General features: G+C 45.6%; 2 protein-coding genes and 1 long non-coding RNA gene across 21 annotated transcripts in view; 2 read left to right on the forward strand and 1 right to left on the reverse strand.

Moving 5' to 3' along the window:
• Positions 1 to 11,034, forward strand: part of PXT1 (peroxisomal testis enriched protein 1) — a 55,337-nt gene extending 44,303 nt beyond the window's left edge. The window contains exons 3-4 of the mRNA XM_078000306.1: positions 1,457 to 1,587; positions 9,744 to 11,034. Of these exons, the coding sequence (XP_077856432.1) occupies positions 1,457 to 1,587; positions 9,744 to 9,848 (236 nt within the window). The 3' untranslated portion in view covers positions 9,849 to 11,034. The remainder of the gene's footprint in view (positions 1 to 1,456; positions 1,588 to 9,743) is intronic.
• A 705-nt stretch (positions 11,035 to 11,739) lies between these two features.
• LOC144340406 (uncharacterized) lies at positions 11,740 to 15,294 on the reverse strand. The gene is made up of 2 exons (XR_013416511.1): positions 12,855 to 15,294; positions 11,740 to 12,283 (listed from the first exon to the last, which is right to left on the reverse strand). It is a non-coding gene; the product is annotated as an uncharacterized LOC144340406 (long non-coding RNA).
• ETV7 (ETS variant transcription factor 7) overlaps positions 13,407 to 20,681 on the forward strand; it is a 38,536-nt gene continuing 31,261 nt past the window's right edge. For 6 of the 19 annotated variants that reach the window (XR_013416482.1, XM_028847620.2, XM_001116763.5 and 3 more), the window contains exons 1-2: positions 13,407 to 14,063; positions 15,910 to 16,045. Coding sequence is in view for 11 of the 19 variants with exons in the window: in XM_001116763.5 (XP_001116763.5) it covers positions 14,058 to 14,063; positions 15,910 to 16,045 (142 nt within the window). In the remaining 8 variants the exon portion in view is untranslated. Of the gene's footprint in view, positions 14,064 to 14,463; positions 14,759 to 15,909; positions 16,083 to 20,681 lie in introns of those variants that run through there. The other 13 variants (XM_078000257.1, XM_078000262.1, XM_078000256.1 and 10 more) reach the window with 8 other exon arrangements.

A 20,681-nucleotide genomic window follows, 5' to 3' on the forward strand; every position in this document is an offset into this window, starting at 1 on the left:
AATATATATATATATATATATGTGTGTGTGTGTGTGTGTGTGTGTATACACACAGAATTTTTATATATAGTTATTCAAAATAGATTTTCCATTTTATATATGTGCACACACATATATAATATATACTATATATTATATATATAGTGGAAAAATCTATTTTGAAAAGCTATAAAGATCTATTACTACTTGTCCAATACAATAGCTACTAACCACATTTGGTTATTAGCACTTGAAATGTGGCTGGTGCAATTGAGGAACTGAATTTTAAGTTTTAATTAATTTTAATTAATTTAAATTGAAAACTGATAATTGATTTAATTGTTGGAGCCCTTTTAAGTATGTTTGAAATGACCTGGATATGTGAATCTTTTTTTTTTTTTTTTTTTTTTGAGGCAGGTCTTGCTCTGTTGGTCAGGCTGGAGTGCAGTGGTGTGACCATAGCTGGCTCCAGCCTCCCCTCCTGTGCTCAAGCAATTCTTCCATGTCAGCCTCAGTCAAGTAGGTGGAACTACAGGTGTGAGTCACCACGCACAGCTAATTTTTTAATTTTTTGTAGAGACGAGGTCTCACTATGTTGCCCTGGCTGGTCTGAAATTCCTGGGCTCAAGTGATCCTCCCACTTTGGCCTCCCAAAGTTTTGGAATTATAGATGTGAGCCATGGCGTCTGGCCTGAATCTACTTTTTAAACTGTCAACTTCATGAAATCTAAGTATAGATCAAGATTTTCCGGTGAAAAGTTAGCATCTAAATTGAGGTGTCCTGTAAGTACAAAATAAACACTGAATTTCAAAGACTTAGGTATAATTTTAAAATGCAAAATACATCATTAATCATTTTATATTGATTAATGTTATAATTATGATATTTTGGATATATTGATTTAGGTAAAATAAATTACTAAAATTAATTTTACCTGATTTTACTGCTAGAAAATTTAAAATTACATGTGTGGCTTGAATTATATTTCTATTGGAGAGAGCTGACCTATTCCAATAGATAGGCTTTGCTTTTTGATAATTATTGTAAGAACTGAATTTCAACTCTCTCTTTTTTTTTTTTTTTTTTTTTTTTTGAGATGGAGTTTTACTCTTGTCACCCAGACTGGAGTGCAATGGTGCAATCTTGGCTCACTGCAACCTCTGCCTCCTGGGTTCAAGTGATTCTCCTGCCTCAGCCTCCCGAGTAGCAGGGATTACAGGTGCCCGCCACCATGTCCAGCTAATTTTTTGTAGTTTTAGTAGAGATTGGGTTTCACTATGTTGACCAGGCTGGTCTTGAACTCTTGACCTCAAGTGATCTACCCACCTTGGCCTCCTAAAGTGCTGGGATTACAGGCATGAGCCATTGCACCCAGCCCACCCTCTCATTTTCTAAGACAGTTTTTAGTAACTAGTGGTGATTTTACAGATAATTAAGTAGGATTATCTCTTTTGAACTCTTTTTTTCTCAATGCAGATCATAATCTACCTTCTCAGCCCAAGGAGCATAGCATTGGTCAGAAGCATCACCAGGAGGAAATAATTCACAAGTTGGCCATGCAGCTGAGACACATTGGGGACAGTATTGATCATAGGATGGTTCGAGAGGTGAGGCTTCAGTTTCCCCAGCCAGGGCCTGTCAGGTAGGAGGAAAGAGCAAACAAAACCACAGCTGCCAAGTGTCTGAGATGCCCAGGAATTATCAGAATTAATGGATTAATACTGTCTGGATTACCACATATTAGATCTAAATATTGTGAACCTGAGCCAAAGCTGGCATTTAATCTCATACTTGTTACTCAGACTGTGGTCTGTGGACTGGCAGCATCAGCATCACTTGGTTAGATGTGTAAGATCTGAGACTCCAGCCCACACAATCAGAATCAGAATCTACCTTTTTATGCATTCCTCAGGGGATTTGTGTGATCACATGCGCTCTGTGACAGACGGGGTGGCGGACCCCTCAGAGCCCAGTTTCTTGCTCTTAGATTCAACTATCCTGTGAAGCTTTCTTGGTGCAGCTTCCACCATGCTGTCCTCCACCATGCATGCCACAGGGAGTGCCGTGTCCTCTTTTATACTCAGGTCCAAATGTGGACAACACACAGCCTTTTCCTCAGATAAAACATCCTGGAGACAAAACATGGATGGGAGATCCCAACAATAATGCTATAAAAGCAAGAGGGGGCTCATGCCTGTAATCCCAGCACTTTGGGAGGCCAAGGTGGGCAGATCACTTGAGGTCAGGAGTTCGAGACCAGCCTGGCCAACATGTTGAAACCCCATCTCTACTGAAAAACACAAAAATTAGTCAGGCATGGTGGCACACACCTATAGTCCCAGCTACTCGGGAGGCTGAGGCAGGAGAATCTCTTAAATCTGGGAGGCAGACGTTGCAGTGAGCCGAGATTGTGCCACTGCACTCCAGCCTGGGTGACAGAGTGAGACTCTGTCCCAAAAAATAAAAATAAAATAAAATAAAGCAAGAGAGAAATAAAGAGAAAATAAACATAGAGAACATAGGCAATCAAATAAATATTTGATAGGCCAATTTCATTCCAACAAATATTTATTGAATGCCAGACTCAGTTCCACGCATTGGTGGCTACAGCAGTGAGCAGCAGTCTCATAGAAATGATGTGGGGAGGGAGCAGATAACAAGGCAGATGAACGGTAAACAGCCAAGTCAGACAGGGATGTGAGCTCCAAGCAGGATCAGGGCACACTGATTGATGGAGAGTGACTTCCAATAGGCTGTCGGGGAAGGCGTCTCTGGGAAGGTGATATTTAAGCAGATACTGGAAATGAGGGAGCTAGCCATGGGAACACCTGGAGTGGGAAAGTGTTCCAGGCAGAGGGAACAGCCAGTGCAAAGCCCGGCCCCACCAATCTACGTTGTGTCTCTGTGGATTTGTCTATTCTGGACATTTTATATAAGTGGAGTAACACAATATGGAACTTTGTGTATGGCTTCTTTCACTTAACATACTTTTTTCAAGGCTTATCCATGTTGTAGCATGTATCAGTATTTTACTTTTTACAGTTGAATATTCTATTGTACAGATATGCCGCATTTTGCTTATCCATTCACCAGTGGTTGGACATTTGGGTTGTTTCCACTTTGTGGCTGTTATGAATAATGATGCTATGAACATTTGTATATAAGTTTTTGTGTAGAAATGTTTTTAATTCTTTTGGGTACATACCTAGGAATGGAATTGCTGGGTCATGTGACATCTCTGTGTTTCACTTTTTGAGGAACTTTCAGACTGTTTTCCAAGGTGGCTACACTATTATACACTGTGGTCCACCAGCAGAGTATGAGGGTTCCAGTTTCTACACATCTTTGCCAACATTTGTTATTAACTATCTTTTTGATTATCGCCATCCTAGTGGGTATGAAGTGTATCTCATTGTGTTTTTGATTTGCATTTCTCTGATGAATAATATGCATCTTTACATATGCTTATTGGTCATTTTTCTCTTTGAAGAAATGTCTATTCATATCCTTGCCCATTTTAATTGACTACTTATCTTTTCATCATTATATGAGTCTTTTTTTTTTTTTTTTTTTTGAGGCAGGTTCTTGCTCTGTTGCCTAGTCTGGAGTGCAGTGCTGTGACCATAGCTCACACAGCCTTGAACTCCTGGGTTCAATTGATCCTCCACCTCAGCCTCCTGAGTTGCTGGGACCACAGGCACGTGCCACCACACCTGGCTAATTTTTTAATTTTTATTTTATTTTATTTTTTTGTAGAGACAGGGCCTCACTATGTTGTCCAGGCTGGTCCTGGATTCCTGGGCTCAAATGATCTTCCTGCCTTGGCCTAGGAGTCATTTGTATATTCTGGATGTAAGTTTCTTATCAGATATATGATTTGCAAATATTATATCCCATTCCGTAGGTTGTCCTTTTACTTTATTGATAGCGTTCTTTGAAGTACAAAAGTTTTAAATTTTGATGAAGTTCAATGTATCTACTTTTCTTTTTGTTGCTAGTGCTTTTGCTTTGGGTGTCACATTTATGTTTTCTTCTAAAGGCTTTTTAGTTTTAGTTGTTAAATTTAGGTCTTTGATCCATTTGAAATTAATTTTTGCATACATTTTAGTTAAGAGTCTGTCTTCCTTTTTTTGCATATGGATATCCTGTTGTCCCAACATCATTTGGATTTTGTTGTTGTTTGTTTATTTGTTTGAGACGGGGTCTTGTTATGCTGCCCAGACTGGCCTCAAACTCCTGGGCTCAAGAGATCCTCCCACCTCAACCTCCCGAGTAGCTGGGACTATAGGTACATCTCACTGTGTCTGGAGTACCATTTGTTGAAAAGACGATTGTTTCCCTATAAATTGTTTTGGTGTTATGGGATCTTTGGGGTGTCAATTTTCTGGCCGGAAATCTCTGTGGCCATGGCATCTTTTCCCCAAGTTCTTGTCCTGCATCCAGGAAGAATGAGGTATGCAGACAAGTGAAGGGTAAACAAGACAAAGATGAGCTTTATTGAGTGTTACAACAGCTCAGAGGAGATCCGCAGTGGGTAGCTCCTCTCTGTAGGCAGGTTATCCATTGAGTGTTCAGTTCTCAGCAGAGAGGAGGCCCTGGAGAGAGTAGCTCCTCTTTGCAACTAGTCCTCCCAATGTCTGCAGCTCTTAGTGGAGAGGCGGCCCTAGAGAGGGTGGCTCCTCTCTGCCAGCAGGTCATCTCTGCAGCTGTTAGCAGAGAGGGCAGTTCCTCTCTGCAACTTGTTGTTGCCTCATCTCCAGCTATCAGCAGAGAGGGTAGCTTCTCTCTGCAGCTGATCATCCCATTGTCTCTCTACCCTCTTTGTCCTGAGGACGTCATCTGCCCTGCTCTGGCTGAGCCCAGGGCTTTTATGGACCTCAGAGGGGAGGCAGTGCATGCTGATTGGTCCATGGGTGGCCATGGGTGGGTCTGGAAGGGGCAACACCAGTACCCACTCTGGTCCACAGGACTGGTAGCCTAGCCCCCAGCCTTTAGACCCTCTCTGACCTGAAGGTGGGGTCTCACTGGGGACCCACTCCCTTCCACCCAGGAATCAATCTGCCTCTGGCACCATGAGGGACTTGGCCCCCACCCCTACTCAGAGATTGGAGCAGGCTCTGGGAGCAGAGAGAGGCCAGGCAGTGGGAACAGACACCCCTGAGCCTTCAGGGGTAGGGGTATGTCCTTCCTGGGGCCCCCAAGGGTGCAGGCTGCAGAGATGCCTGGGTCCTGCAACTGGGAGGGTGGCCAGAGTGTCACCCAGGGAGCTCCTGCCCCAACTCAGAAGAGGTGGGGCTCCCACTGGCTCCATGGAGCATGCGGCCCAAGCTGCACCTTCCTGCTGCAGCCAGTATGAGGGCAGCAGCCATTGCCATCATTGGCACCCTTGTTGAAAACCAATGGGCTGTAAATATGAGAGTTTCTTTCTGTACTCTCAATTCTGTTCCACTGATCTGTATAGCTATCCTTATGCCTGCTCCAGCTTTTCTTGCAGAACTTTACAAAGCTGGTTTTGACCTAGACATTTGTTCTGTACTATAAACCTATAAACTTGCACTTTAGAATACCTTTTTTGTTGTTGTTTTTTTGACAGGGTCCCACTCTGTTGCCCAATTTGGAGTGCAGTGGCACTATCTCACTGTAGCCTCAACTTCCCAGGTTCAAGGAATCCTCCCACCTAGGCCTCCAGAGTAGCTGGGACCAAAGTTGCCCACCACCACACCTGGCTAATTTTTTTGTATTTTTTTTGTAGAGACACAATTTCGCCACGTTGCCCAGCCTGGTCTCAAACTCCTGGGCTCAAGCAATCTCTGCGTCGGCCTCCCAAAGTGCTAGGATTACAGGCATGAGCCACTGCGCTCAGCCTAGAACAGCTTTAAAAAGACCACAACACATTTAAAAAATAATAGTTTGAAAAATTCCAGCCGAGTGTGGTGGCCACAGTCCCAGCTACTCGGGAGGCTGAGGTGGGAGGATCGCTTGAGCCTATGAGGTCAAGGCTGCAATAAGCTGTGATAGTGCCACTGCACTCCAGCCTGGGTAACAGAGTGAGACCCTGTCTCAAAAAAAAAAAAAAAAAAAAAAATCCTTCTAAGTTTGGCTCTGAAATGCTAAAGGCTTTGCTGCTTCGAAGTTCAAATCAAGGAAATTAACAGAATTTCAAGTCTGGCATGGTAACTTTCTTTCATATATAGTCATCATTTATTTACCTTTTGTACTCTGTTTAATCAAGCAGTCACATCGATTCTCTAGATGCCTTCCTGCCACTGATGTATTTAAAGAAACTTTTATTCCTGCTCTTGGAACTGCCTATCAAGCAGCTCATCAAGTTATATTTTTATATGCTAAATGGATTGTTGTTGAGCTGCCAAAGTTTTCCTCTCTTGTTCTTTTTACTTAAGCAAGTGCTCTGTCTTTTTCAAAAGTGTTTTGTGTTTCTCAAAATAACATCTTTTAGGGTGGGCACAGTGGCTCACACCTGTAATCCCAGCACGTTAGGAGGCTGAGGCCAGGAGTTTGAGACCAGCCTGGGCAACATAGTGAGACCCTGTCTCTACAAAACAATTTTTTGAAAAATTAGCCAGGTGTGGTGGTGTGTGCCTGTAGTCCAGCTACTTGGGAGGCTGAGGTGGGAGGATTGCTTGAGCCCAGGAATTCGAGGCCTTAGTGAGCTATGATTGTGTCACTGCACTTCAACATGGGTGACAAAGAGAGACCCTGAATCTGAAAAAGAAAAAAAAAAATCTCTATTTTACCATTGAGTTGTGTGGGGTTTGGGTTCAAGTATGTTTTTTTTAATCCAGTTTTTGTTTTTTTTTTTTTTTTTTTTAAGCCCGGGACATATACTTTTTCTAGATATAAAGCATGTTTTAAAATAGTTAGGCTTCTCATCACTTTTAGAATTTTAAATATGCCTTCGAAATTTTTCTCTCCTTCTGGGTTCTGGAAACTGCTCCCTCCCTGTCCTTATGCCCCTAGGAGTGGTGACAACTCTGTTGTCACTGGGTCTGGGTACTGCCCCATCCTCTGTGGTTTCTCCACACCTTTGTAGAGTCTCTCTATTTAACTCACCTTGAATTAGCCTAATTTGGGTGTGCCATCTGTTTCCTCTGGGAATCTGACTGATGTCATAATGCATAGGGAATTTCTCAGTTTGTTAGGAGGAAGGGAGGGAAACAAACATTTATTAAATTTTTTTCCAAGTACTATTTGAGACACTTTTTCATGTTTCATTTCATTCTCCCAGTAACCCTATGAACTGCTGTCACAGGTATTTCAGGAGAAGCAGTGGAGTTTCAGAGCGATTACAAAACTTATCAAAGGGCACTTAGCTTCTAAGTGACAAGACTGGAATTTAAATATATGAGCATCTGACTCAGTGTTCTATACTTTTTCTTGTCTGCCATGCTGAAAGGAAACTCATTCCATTTTCCTAGCTGATATCAACTATAAGAGGGGGAGAAAAACATTTATTGATTTTCAGTTACTAGCAGGACAAAGTCTAAGTTCCTTAGCCTACTGCTAATGGTTTTCCATTCCTTTCTCCATTCATTTCTTCAACTTTTATCGAGCACCTACTGTATGTCAGGCTCTGTTTAAGTACTGGAGTTATGGGAGTGATCAAAGAGACAATATTCCTGATCTCACAGAGTTTGTAAGGGAGACAAACAGTAGCTACACAAATAAAGTAGGTAGTTTATCAGATAGTGATACATGCTTTGGAGAAAAGTAAAGCAAGGAAAGGGATAAGGAGTGTTGGGGTTTGCAATTTTAAGTAGAGATGTTAAGGGAAGGCCTCACTGAGAAGGTGACTTTATTTTATTTTATTTTATTTATTTTATTTTGAGACAGTCTCACTCTGTCATCCAGGCTGGAATGCCGTGGAACAAAGTCATCACTGCAACCTCTGCCTCCCAGGTGCAAGCAATTATCATGCCTCAGCCTCCCGAGTAGCTGGGATTATAGGCATGCCACCACACCGGCTATTTTTGTATTTTTAGTACAGGGGTGTTTCACCATGTTAGCCAGGCTGGTCTCAAACTCCTGGGCTCAAGTGATCCACCAGCCTCGGCCTCCCAAAGTGCTCACAGGCGTGAGCCATAAAGAAGGTGACTTCTGAGGAAAACCTTGAAAGAAGCATGGGACTGAGCTGTGGGTATCGGGGAGGAGGCAGAGGATTGGAGGCAGGAGGACAGCAAAGCCCCTGGGGCAGGAATGCATCTCATGTGTTTGAAGAATGGCAAGGAGGCCAGTGTGGCTGAAGCTGAGTGAGGGAGAAAGTCATAAAAGATATGGTCAGGGCCGGGCATGGTGGCTCACGCCTGTAATCCTGGCACTTTGGGAGGCCGAGGAGGGCGGATCACCTGAGGTTGGGAGTTCTAGACTAGCCTGACCAACATGGAAAAACCCTGTCTCTACTAAAAATACAAAAAAAATTAGCTGGGCTTGGTGGTTCATGCCTGTAATCCTGACTACACAGGAGGCTGAGGCAGGAGAATCGCTTGAACCTGGGAGGTGGAGGTTGTGGTGAGCGAGAGTGCGCCATTGCACTCCAGCCTGGGCTGCAAGAGTGAAAATCCATCTAAAAAAAAAAATCAATCAATCTATCTATCTATCTATCTATCTATCTATCTATCTATCTATCTGTGTATGGTCAGGGGTGGGTGGTGGGCAGATTAGGTAGGGCCTTGAGGTCACTACAAGGGCTTTTTTTCTAGTGAGGTGGCGCCATTGGAGGGCACTGAGCCGAGGAACCACATTTCAACAGTCCACAGAGGGAGCTGTGCTGAGAACAGACTGCAGGGGGCAGGCAGGGGGAGCATTTGTGTCTGACCCACAGTCTTTTTCTGATGTTCTGACATAAACAGTTGTTACTTTCTGCTCCAAAGTACTTAATATTCACCTCACCTCTTTGCCCATCTAAGTCCTAGACATTATTTACGGTTATTATTATTATTATTATTATTATTATTATTGAGACATGATCTCCCTCTGTTACCCAGGCTGGAGTGCTGTGCACAATCACAGCTCACTGCAGCCTCGACCTCCCAGGCACAGGTGATCCTCCCCACTCAGCCTCCTGAGTAGCTGGGACTACAGGTGTGTGCCACTATGCCTGGCTAATTTTTTCTAGAAATGAGGTTTCGCCATGTTGCCCAGGCTGGTCTCAAACTCCTGAGCTCAAGCCATTCACCTGCCTTGGCCTCCCAAAGTGCTGGGACTACAGGCGGGAGCCACCATGCCCAGTCTTCTCTCCATTCTTCTAGCCTCAAGGCAAATTTGCTTACCCCTTTGAGAGGACTAAGAAAGTGTTTTGGGAAGCCAGGGGAATAGGTTATCAGCCCTGAAAAGGGTGTCCCAGTTTGCTGATGAGCCCCAATTTGTTGAGACCAGCCTAGGCAACATAGTGAGACCCTGTCTGCACAAAATATTGTTTAAAATTAGCCAGATGTGATGGCATGCATCTGTGGTCCTAGATACTGGGGAGGCCGAGGTGGGAGAATCTCTTGAGCCCAGAAGTTTGAAGCCAGATGGGAAAGATGGTCAGATAGGAAAATATGTCCAGAGGCAAACTTCCAAGGCGATGTGAGGATATGGCCATATGGAAGGTGCTGTCCTTCAGCTCATACTATTCATAAAGCAACCCAAGAAGCTTGTTTGCAGCATGGATTGAATTACTATTTTCCATTGTGTTGAATTTTTAACTTTGGATTATTCTATCACTTAAAAATAAAACCTTTCTGTCTCTCTTTTTTTCAAATAGGATCTTCAACAGGATGGCATAGATGCACTAGATGGTTTTGTCTTCTTTTTCTTTAGAAGAGTTCAGGTGTTGTTGCATTTTTTCTGGAACAACCATTTGCTGTAAAAGGAAAGTAAAGGTCAAGTTCTGCTTTCTTTTTACCCTCTGAGAAACATGAATCCCACTGGGACAGACAGGAAGAACAACCTTCTTTGTCTCCCATCACTGTTGGTCTACACCTGGTTTGTTGAAGAACTGCAGGCTCACGAGCCATTTGTCTCTTCGGAGGAACTAGCTATGAGATGTCTGCAATCACGTCATGATAAAGCCCAAGGAGTAAACCCCAGGAAGCCTTGCTGCCCAGAAAATGCCAGTGCTGTGGATGGTCCAAGGGCTCCTTGTGAGGAAACCTTGAACATTTCCTTCCAGGAATGAAAGAGAATCTCGTCCTCAAACTAAAGATCACAGAAATGGGCACTTTCTCCTGGGCCACTCCCTGGGTACCATGCCCTCTGGTGACCTGTTGGCTCCACTCTCGTTACTCGTGTCCAGATCTGCAGTGACAGCTTCTCCTTCTCAGTGACATGTCACCTCCCTGCCCCAGTCCTGGCCCCAACTCTCTCTGGAAAATCGAAGTGAAACATTTGTCTCTAATACTCAAATCCAACATATGGTCCATCTCATCTACCTTCCCATTTCCATGCCTAGAGGCCCCACGACTACCACTAGCACCATTGGGTGTTTCCTTCTCAGGCTCTGATTCTACAACATTTACGTTCTTGTCTCACCTTTGATCCTCTTACTCCTCTGTGACCCCCTTCAGGTCTTCCTTCAGCACTCCAGTGTTTTCCCATACCACTCAACCCTGCTCCAAGGTGTCTTTCCCTGCTCTGCCATCCTCTTTTAGGCTTGCCTGCTTAAAATTGGGAGTGCTTAGTCCTTAGCCAACAGTCCTGCCTTCTAGAAGAGTGTAAGACCTGACAGAGTTATGAATCCATCACAAGGCAAAAACTTCTCTGTTCCTATTGCTGGATGGTTTTGCTGTTATTGGTTGGTGGGCCCTTTGCCTGTTGAATGTATTTCACTCATTCTCTCCTGCACGCTCTGACGCAGTTCTTTCACCTCCATTCTTCTCCTTTTACGTTTTTGTCTACCTCATAGTCCCTCTCTCCCCTCCTTTAAAATAATTATAAATATTAAGAAGGTTTGTTGTTATAAATTAAAAGTTTATGTATCTTGAGCTCTTCATAGTAGTGTTATTTTTAAAAATTCTAAAACAGAAATAAATATTGTTATTTTATTGAGCATGAAACCCCTGTGCATATTTCTTTCTTGAAGGAGGAACCGCATGGCAGGGTCTAGCCACTTATTCCTGCTCATATTGGTTTGTAGACTTTGATTATACATACCATCAACTTTGTCCTTCCAAAGGGAAATGTCTCCATTTTTAGTCTGTCTCAGGCAGTGCCTATTTATTTCTATTATTACTTAGGTTCTGGCAGACTAGCCCTAAAACTTTCTTTTTAAAATGTATTTTGAATAGGTTTTTATTTATATGATTCAAAAATCAAAACAAGGCCGGGCACAGTGGCTCACGCCTGTAATCCCAGCACTTTGGGAGGCCGAGGTGGGCAGATCACAAGGTCACGAGATCAAGACCATCGTGGCCAACATGGTGAAACCCCGTCTCTACTAAAAATACAAAAATTAGTTGGGCGCGGTGGCACGTGCCTGTAGTCCCACCTACTCAGGAGGCTGAGGCAGGAGAACTGCTTGAACCCAGGAGGCGGAGGTTGTAGTGAGCCAAAGTGATGCCACTGCACTCCAGCCTGGCGACAGAGCAAGACTCTGTCTTAGGGGAAAAAAAAATAACAACAATATGAAAAGGTTTTCAACAAAAACCCTTTCTCTTATTTTCTACTCTAAATTCCAGTTATGCTTTTTAGTTTTTATGTATTCTTCCAGAGGTTCTTTGTATAAACACTAGTTAATACATACATACACACACACACACATATACACACACATATATTTACATACAAGAGGTAGTAATACACACTGTTTCGTACCTTGATTTTTTTACTTAGCATGGGTGGTCAGGCACTGTTCTGGGTGTTTTACAAATGTTAACTTACTTATTCATAACAACCTTATGAGACAGGTATTATTATTTGCTCTTTTTCACTGTTAAAAAATTGAGGCAGTAGTTAGTAGAGGGAGGCAGTAGAGGGGTTAACAAACTTGCTCAAGGGCACACAGCCAGTAAATGACATGGTTGGGATTCCAAACCAGGCAGGTGTTCCTAAGTCTAGATTATTATCCACTATGCCATACTGCCTCTTGGAGAGCTTGCCATGATCCACAGAGAACTCCATAAAGTGTTGAACTGTATTCAGTTAAATGAATGTACATAATTTGGCTGGGTGTGGTGGCTCACATCTGTAATCCCAGTGCTTTGGGAGCTGAGGTGGGAGATCACTGGAGCCCAGGAGTTGAAGGTTAAGGTGAGCTTTGATGGCACCACTGCACTCCAGCCTGGGTGATAGAGTGAGACCCTGTCTCTAAAAAAAAAAAAAAAAAAGGAAAATTAAAATTAAAACAAATGAATGCACATTACTTTATCAAGCCTCCTTTTATGGACACCTTGAGTTATTTCTCATACTTTGCTATTATAAACCATAATGAAATATGTAACTACGTATACTTTGGATATTTGTTGAATAAATTTCTGGTGGGCAGATTGCTGGGTGAAAGGAAAATGCATTTGTAACTTTGCCAGACCTTGCCGTGGGGTTGCACCACTTTACACTCCCAGTGGAGTGCCTGTTCCTCTCAGCCTCTCCAGCAGATTATGTTATTAAACTTTTAAATTTTTGCCAAATTTATGGGTAAAAATTTTTGTCTCAGAATAACTTTAATTTGCACATTGGAAATAGTGAGTTCGTCTGAGCATCTTTTTCTTTCTCTGCTGCCCAGGGTGGAGTGCAGTGGCACAATCACGGCTCACTGCAGCCTCCAACTCTCAGGCTCAAGCGATCTTCCAACCTCAGCCTCCTGAATAGCTGGGGCTACAGGTGTAGCCCCACCAAGCCCAGCTAATTTTTAAAATTTTCGGTAAAGACAGGATCTCACCATGTTGTCCAGACTGGTGTCCAACTCCTGGGCTCAAGCGATCCTTCCACCTTGGCCTCCCAAAGTGCTGGGATTACAGGCATGAGCCACTGCGCCTTGGGCATCTTTTCGCATATTCAGGAGCCACTTGGCATTTCCTTTTATGTGGACTGTTTATTCATATCCTTTGCTCATTTTTTTTCTACTGGGTTTCTGGCCTTGTTCTTACTGGTTTCTTATTGCTGGCCTAGAGCTGGTGATAATATATCAGCGCTAAGCCTACTTTGTAACAGCATCTACACCGTCAGATTTTCAGCAGAAGGTTGTTAATGCTTTTCTTTCCTTTTCTTCAGTGTCTGCTGGTTTGTTTTTATGCGCACAACCTCTCTTGAGACAGGGGGAGCTGAGACAGATGGAAAGGGTGATGGGTGGCCAGGCACCAACTCTGGAGCACTCAGAGGCCCAGGAAAAGGTGTCAGTCGGGATCTCGGAGTAGTCTGGTCCCGCTCAGGAGAGCACAGCCGCTCTGATGGTGGCGCTACGGTTCCGGACCTGTGGGGCCTCCGCGGGGCCAAACAGCAGACCGAGACAGTATCTATCGGGGCCGGGAAGGTCACCCACCCCTAAACGGAGGCACCAGGCCCAGGAACACCCCATGGGCGGCCCCTTCCCATCCCATGTGCGGAGACTCACAGGGTCTTGCTCCTGGGCTCGGGACCATAAGAGAGGCAGCTGGTCCCGAGTTCAGGACTAGGGGTCCCCTTAGCTCCTCAGATCCTGCAGAATCCCACCTCTGCCCCAGTGGGAGCCAAGGCCTGGTCGCCAGAGGGGCTGTCCACCGGCAGGAGGCTGTGTGCAGGATCCACGCCTCCCAGGCTGGCGAGCGGGAAGCGCCCCGGGGTTGCGCTCGCGCGGGGCGGGCCCCTGCCCTACCCCTAGCCCGCAGCGGCGCGAGTGGAACCGCATCCCGCTCTTTCGTTTTCGTTTCCCGGAAGGATAGCGATTACCGGAGCGCCTGGCGCCCCTGCCCGCCTGCGGGGGACCCGGGCGCACACGCCTTGGCGCTTCTCGAAAGACATTTCCTCCCACGCGACCTTCCAGTTCTCGGAGCCAGGTTAGGGGTTTGGGGGAGGAGGACTAGGAGCGCGGGCCTAGGGCCCCAGCAGCCACAGCCGGGGAAGCGCTCACGACAGAAAGCCGGTGGCTTCCTCACCTCCACCTGTAATGCAGGTAAGAGCCTGGCGGCTGAACACGCAGCGCGCACGCGGAGCCACCTGCTCCCTCATCCTTTCCCCACTATCCAGATTTCCAAACCTATTTTATCAGACCTTTTACCTGGCGGGAATCTCTCTTTCCAACACATTCCTAAACCTCACAACCATCCCACTCACCTCCCCTTCCACCTCCAGACGCGGGTCACCGCCCCTGACTCAGTGTCATACACAGCTCTGAAGGCATCACGCACAGCCCCTGCAGGCCCTTTCTGCAGCCCCCTTACCACAGGTCGTCCCTACACCAACCAAATGTGAGGTCCTTGGAAGTTCCTGCGCAAGCCGGGTCCTCACAGCTGGTGAACGCATTCTCTCGCAGGGAGCCCCTCTTTAGCAGCCCCTCCCCACTCGCCGGTTTCCTGGGAGCCTCGGAACTGCCCCCAGAGCTGGGGCCCTGTCCCACTCCAAGGCCTTTCTCCACTCGCTTCTCGCCAAGACCCATACCCGTTTATCAGACCCTTCCCTGGCCTCCATGCTGAAACCCAGGAGTCTGATCCTCAGCAGCTCCATGGCTGGCGTTTCCCACGCAGTTACAGCCCCGGAATTCCCCGCTCCTCTTACTTGGATGGGGATAGAGGAGTAGACAAAGAGCCTCCTGCAAGTCCTAGGCAAGTCCTAGGCAAGTCCTGTGACTTGAGCCCCTTCTCCAGCAAGGTAAGCTTTCCTTTCCCCGTTAGGAGGCAGCCCCTGAGGTCTGATTACTTGGGAAACAGCACCAAAGGGGGTCTGGCTGGAAATGAAGTGAGAACGACCCTGGAAGGTGTTGAATCCCCTTTCGCAGCAGCCAAGGCTTCTGGAGTTCTGCTGGCTCCGATCCAAATTCTTTCTCAGCAGATCGCTCTCCTGGGATCCCAAGAGATGAATGTAAAGCTTTTGACAATCCTAGAGTGAAAAATGACTTGATGGAATTGGTTTCACTTTTCCTTTCCGTGCTGTGGCAGCCTGTGGCTGGGCATGAGCCCCAAGGAGCCTCCTATTCCTACAAAATCCTGCCACCTTCTTCATTTTCTCATCTGGATGGATGAACCCCCGTCATCTCTGGGGGCCAGGCTGATTGTTGAATTGTAAAGATACAGGCTTCCGGTGGTGAGACCTTAGGATTCAGAAATTTATCCTTTTTTCTCTTTTGAAAATGGTGTGTGTTTGTTCTGAGACGGAGCCTTGCTCTCTTGCCCAGGCTGGAGTGCAGTGGCGCAATCTTGGCTCACTCCAACTTCCGCTTCCCGGGTTCAAGTGATTCTCCCGCCTCAGCCTCCTGAGTAGCTGGGATTACAGGCGTCCATCACCACGCCTGGCTAATTTTTGTATTTTTTCGTAAAGACGGTGTTTCACATGTTAGTCAGGCTGGTCTCAAACTCCTGACCTCAAGAAATCCACCCGCCTCAGACTCCCAAAGTGTTGAGATTATAGGTGTGAGCCACTGCACCTGGCCTGTTTGTTTATTTCTGATTTAAGGTCTTTTGATACTGGCCTCTCAGGTTTCCTGTGTTGTCCTCACCAAGGATCCAGTGAGTATCCCTAGGCTCTCAGATTTCAATCATACAAGTCTTGACAGGGGATCCCTCTTGGAGTTAGGCACATGCATGGAAAGCTTGAATTGGAAGGATGTCATTTATTGTGCCCACTGGGTACAAGATGTTGATGGTACTGGGTTGAAGATATACATGGTTCCTACCTTTAAGGTTGATGCAGTCTATTGGGAGAGATAAACACTCTTTCCCTTCCAAAAAAATTCTTAAGACATTTAAAGATGGCTGAGCCTTCACCAAGACGCTCTTCTTCTGTCCTGGTTTCTCTCTCTCTAGGAGGGAGAATTGGCTGGTTCTCCTATAAGCCCTGTGGCAGCCATGCCTCCCCTAGGCACCCACGTGCAAGCCAGATGTGAAGCTCAAATTAACCTGCTGGGTGAAAGGGGGATCTGCAAGCTGCCGGGAAGACTCCGTAAGTAGAGGGGAGGAGAAAAGCTGAGTTTTTAAAGGTAAATTTTTATTTTGTTTTAGATCCAGGGTCTTGCTCTGTTGCTTAGGCTAGAGTGCAGTGGTGTAATCACAGCTCATTGCAGCATCAACTTCGAGCTCCTAGGCTGAAGTAATCCTCCCACCTCAGCCTCCCCAATAGCTGGGACTACAGGCACACTGACTAATGTTAAAATTTTTAGTAGAAATGGAAATCTCACTATGTTGCCAAGGTTGGTCTTGAACTCTTGGGCTCAAGCTATCCTCTCACCTCTGCCTCTCAAAGTGCTGGGATTACGGGGCGTGAACCACTATACCTGGCCCTTAAAATTAATTTTTTTTTTTTAAATAAGAGACAGGGTCTGTCTATGTTGCCCAGGTTGTTCTCAAACTCCTGCGCTCAAGCAATCCTCCCATCTTGGCTTCCTGAAGTGCTGGGATTATAGGCACGAGCCACTGTGCCTGGCCAAGATTTTATATATATCTCATAACATAACTTTGTACCGCATAAATATATACAATTATTATTTATAATTTGTCAATTAAAAATTTAATTTTGGTCAGGTGCCAAAATTAAATTACCTTCCCTCTGTTTGCTGCTTCTTTGCTGAGTTTTCTTTAGCTTTTCCTTTGTGATGGAGTGTTGCTCTGTCACCCAGGCTGGAGTGCAGTGACATGACCTCAGCTCACTGCAACCTCCGCCTTCCTGGTTCAAGCTATTTTCCTGCCTCGGCCTCTCAAGTAGCTGGAACTACAGGTGTGCGCCACCATGCCTGGCTAATTTTTGTATTTTTTAGTAGAGATGGGGTTTCACCATATTTGCCAGGCTGGTCTCAAACTCCTGACCTCATGATCCACTTGCCTTGGTCTCCCAATGTGCTGGGATTACAGGTGTGGGCCATGTGCCCGGCCAAGGTTAGAAATTTTAACACAACTTCTAAGAAATACTTTCTAATAGTGAAGCTCAAGCACAAGACCCACAACTCTTCTCTGAGCCCTGGGAAATCCTATTTCCCTAAGACCAAACTTCTTAAGTTCAGAAGCTCACTAAATATCTACTGAATGAATGAATGCATGAATGACTCGGGATCTCTGTCAAGAACACCAGGACCTCCAAACAATGCAGGGTCACTTCTGTGGGCCCTTCTGAGATGGTCACCAGATATTCCTGCACACTTCTAGGGACAGGCATTTTATCATCCCCTCTTGAGGCAGCCTATTCTCTGGTTGCATAACTCAGGGTGCAGGTCATCGTGGCCTATTTTCTCCTAGATTAGAACTCCTGAGCTACCAGTTCTGTTGCCTTGGGTTAGATTTCCCCAGGAGCAAACCCTAAAATACTGGTGAGGAGTGGGGAGGAAAGACAAATAAGAGAAAGAAATCCCAGAGGTGTTCTTTTGGGCCAGTTAGCACCATGGGGTCTCTGGGGACAGTGAATCCTAAGTTATTCCAACCAATGGGTAAGGGGGTTATCCACTCACTTCCCTTCCATGACAGGACAAATGCTGTTTCCAGGGGTATTGGCTCTCCAGCATTTCCAAGCTACCCTGTACACTGGCTAAGGGCTTCCCGCAGCCAGAAAGAACCCAAGGCAGAGTCAGATGGGGCATTTGGCAGCCTTCAGAGTGCGGAGGTGAGAGGCAGTGCCTATGGGCAGGGCCCCAGCAGCGTCTTCTATACCTGTCATCTTAGATTCCATGACTCATATTTATTGGAACATCTGCAAATATTCAGACAATACAGTTCTGGCCCTTAGTAAATATCTGACAGTTTTAAAAGATAGGGGATGCCAAATGACTCATTTTCCTGTCAACAGCATCCCAAACAAGCCAACTGCTGACACAAAATGAGGGTTCGACTTTTCAGCCCTGTTGGGGGTGATCTCAGCCCAGTTTCCCAAATTTCTGGAAGCTGGATTTCCATCTCTGTCCATCTCGCTTGTTTATACCCCATCACCCACCCCATTCCCTCCCCTACCTCCAGCCTCCCTTTTAGCAGTCAGGACTGATTTGCCTCAGCAGGAAGTGAACAAACAAAACACATCTTGTTTAGCCTTGTGAGTTGACGCTAAGAGGAACACGGAAGTTATTTTCCTGCAGAGCTCACTGTTTTGGTGTTGATTTTCCTGACAAAGGTGTGTAGTAAAGCAGTGGAAAGTCCACTCTGAGGACAACTGTGATGTCCAGGGTTGTGGCAAGGGACATGAGGTCTACTGGGATGGAGGAGTGGGATTCATGGAGATTCACAACTATGCTTCCCTGTATGGAAATGGGGAACAAAAGAGGATTCTCACCTCCCCATCCCTGGTCCACGGCCATGAGGGTCTGCCCAAGGCCAGAGTGAGTCAGGAGCTATGGGGGGGGATGCAGCTGCAGGGCAGGGACAGCTGGCAGTACAGACTCTAGGACCACTTTCAGAACTGGGCTGATGTCACAGAGGAGTGAGTCTGGGAGGAGTTAATGTATCCTCAAGGGACAACTTGGGAGAATTTTGAGAGGAGGCAGTTCAGAGATGGTCACCACCATGGCCTCATTCAATGACAGAGAAACTGAGACTCCGGGAGGGCAAGGGTCATCTGTGATGCTAACGGCCAGACTAGGCCTCCAACCCAGGACTCTTACTTCTCGGTCCTGCATCTCTTCTTTTCCCTGGAGCTTATTCCCCAGAGAAAAGGTCTGTGAACTTCTCGCTTTGGATGCAGAGGAAATGAGACTTCTTTGTGTTTTGAAATTGACTTTCAAAGCTCCTAGCTGTAAATAAGCCACGGGAAGAGACGTAGAGTGCCGTGTCCTATATTCAGAATCACAGGGAGAGGGATAATACCTCTCTGTGACTCCCTGGAAGTGTAAAGCAGGAGAAATGGGCCTTTGGGAAGCTTGAACAGATTTCGGGTGCCCATGCTCAAGTTCACATCCTTCACGTGTGAGAGAGTTCCTGGGCACTTCATTTAATAGATCAGCGTTAACAATTGTGGCTTCCTGGTATTCCAGACCAGGGCTTTTCAGATTTTAATGTGCACATGAATCTCCTGGGAACCATGTTGAAATGCAGATTCTGGTTCAGCAGTAGGTCTGGGATGGGGACTGAGATTCTGGAGATTTCTAATAAACTCTGCAGAATCTAATAAACTCTGCAGAAGGTAATGCTGATGCTGCTGGTTTGAGAACCACATTTTATTTGTTTTCAAAATGCTGGTCAAGACTTACTAAGGAAGTGAAATCAACTTAGTGGACCAAGATAAATATTTTAAAAAATTGAAATAGAACAACACATCAGGGTGCATTATAAATAGTAAAGGTAGCTGAGATTTGTGACTACTTTGTTTAGGCTATTTATATATATATATATGTGTGTGTGGGTACAAAATGTATTTGTTTACCATGGGTTGACGTCAAAATGGTTTGAGAAATGCTGCCCTAGATCATGGCATATGAGAAGCAGGAAACCAGAGGGATGTGGGTGTAAAACACCAGAGAGGTGGGGTGGAATGGGAGGATGGAGATTAAAAGCGAATGTTCTAATTCACTGGAACGTGTGAGTGTTGACAGTGACATCATCACCTGGCAATGAAAAGGAATATGGTGGTGAGGACCCAAACAAACAGATGGGGAATTGCAAAAACTATTAATATGAGGATAAAGAACCTCTCTCCTCCCTAAACACAAGGTCAGGGCTAGATCATATGCATCTTTGTGCAAATTGGAAAGACCCCTCCTTTGGGGAGAAGCCAATCAAAGTCCTGGCTGGATTTCACCTCCATCCTCCCATTCCCCTCCTCTGATGGTATCTTTGTGCAGTACACAATGTGAACTATATGCACTGGCCCCGCCCCCCACAGTGATGACCATAAAGCTTGGTGTGATTACCAAGAAAAGGATTATCGGCTAAGAATGGGGCCAAGTAGTGGGGTGACGGATTTAAGGGGTCTCTGGAGACACAATGACATACAATAAACTAAGGGCATGGTAATTGATAAGCCGTAGTCATCATGGCAGAGAAGCAAGCTAGTCTCTCTGTGTTCGGGCTGGGCTCAGCCAGTGAGGATGCTGATAATCAGCATAAAGGCCATTGTTTGAGTTTTCACTCTTGACTAGGCATTGTGATGGGCATACCGTATTTACTATCTGATTGAATATATTCAGTAGGCGTGGAGAGTAGCTTCTTTTGTTATCTCTGCCTTACATTTGTGAAAAGTGGGCCTTAGGTGAATTATCTTGTCCAAAGCCACCCACCAGTAAAATGGTGGAGCTGGGATTCGAACTGGCATCCCTTAGACCCCACAGCTGCCATTTGCTTTGAGAAACTGCCTCTAGCCTCAGGTTATGATAGCTCCCGTTTTTAGCATACTGGCCAAGCACTTTAACTGTCTCTTGCATGCTTCCTGCAAGAGGATCCTGCAAGGTAGGGAAAAGCCAGCTGTTCATTCTGATTTGGTTGCTGAATGCTGGTCAGGTTCTGTGGCTCCTGGAGCTCACTAGACCCAGTAAAGTACAGGGGTGTGGTGGGAAGTGGTGGGAAATAGCTTTGGTCAGGTGGGGAGGGGCACTTTGAGGGGTCTTGAAACCAGGACAGAGGGGTTTTGACTTGATGGGCTTGATAGTTGGGAGCAATAGTTTCTTCAG

Source organism: Macaca mulatta, chromosome 4 (assembly GCF_049350105.2).
Source record: "Macaca mulatta isolate MMU2019108-1 chromosome 4, T2T-MMU8v2.0, whole genome shotgun sequence".
NCBI lineage: Eukaryota > Metazoa > Chordata > Mammalia > Primates > Cercopithecidae > Macaca > Macaca mulatta.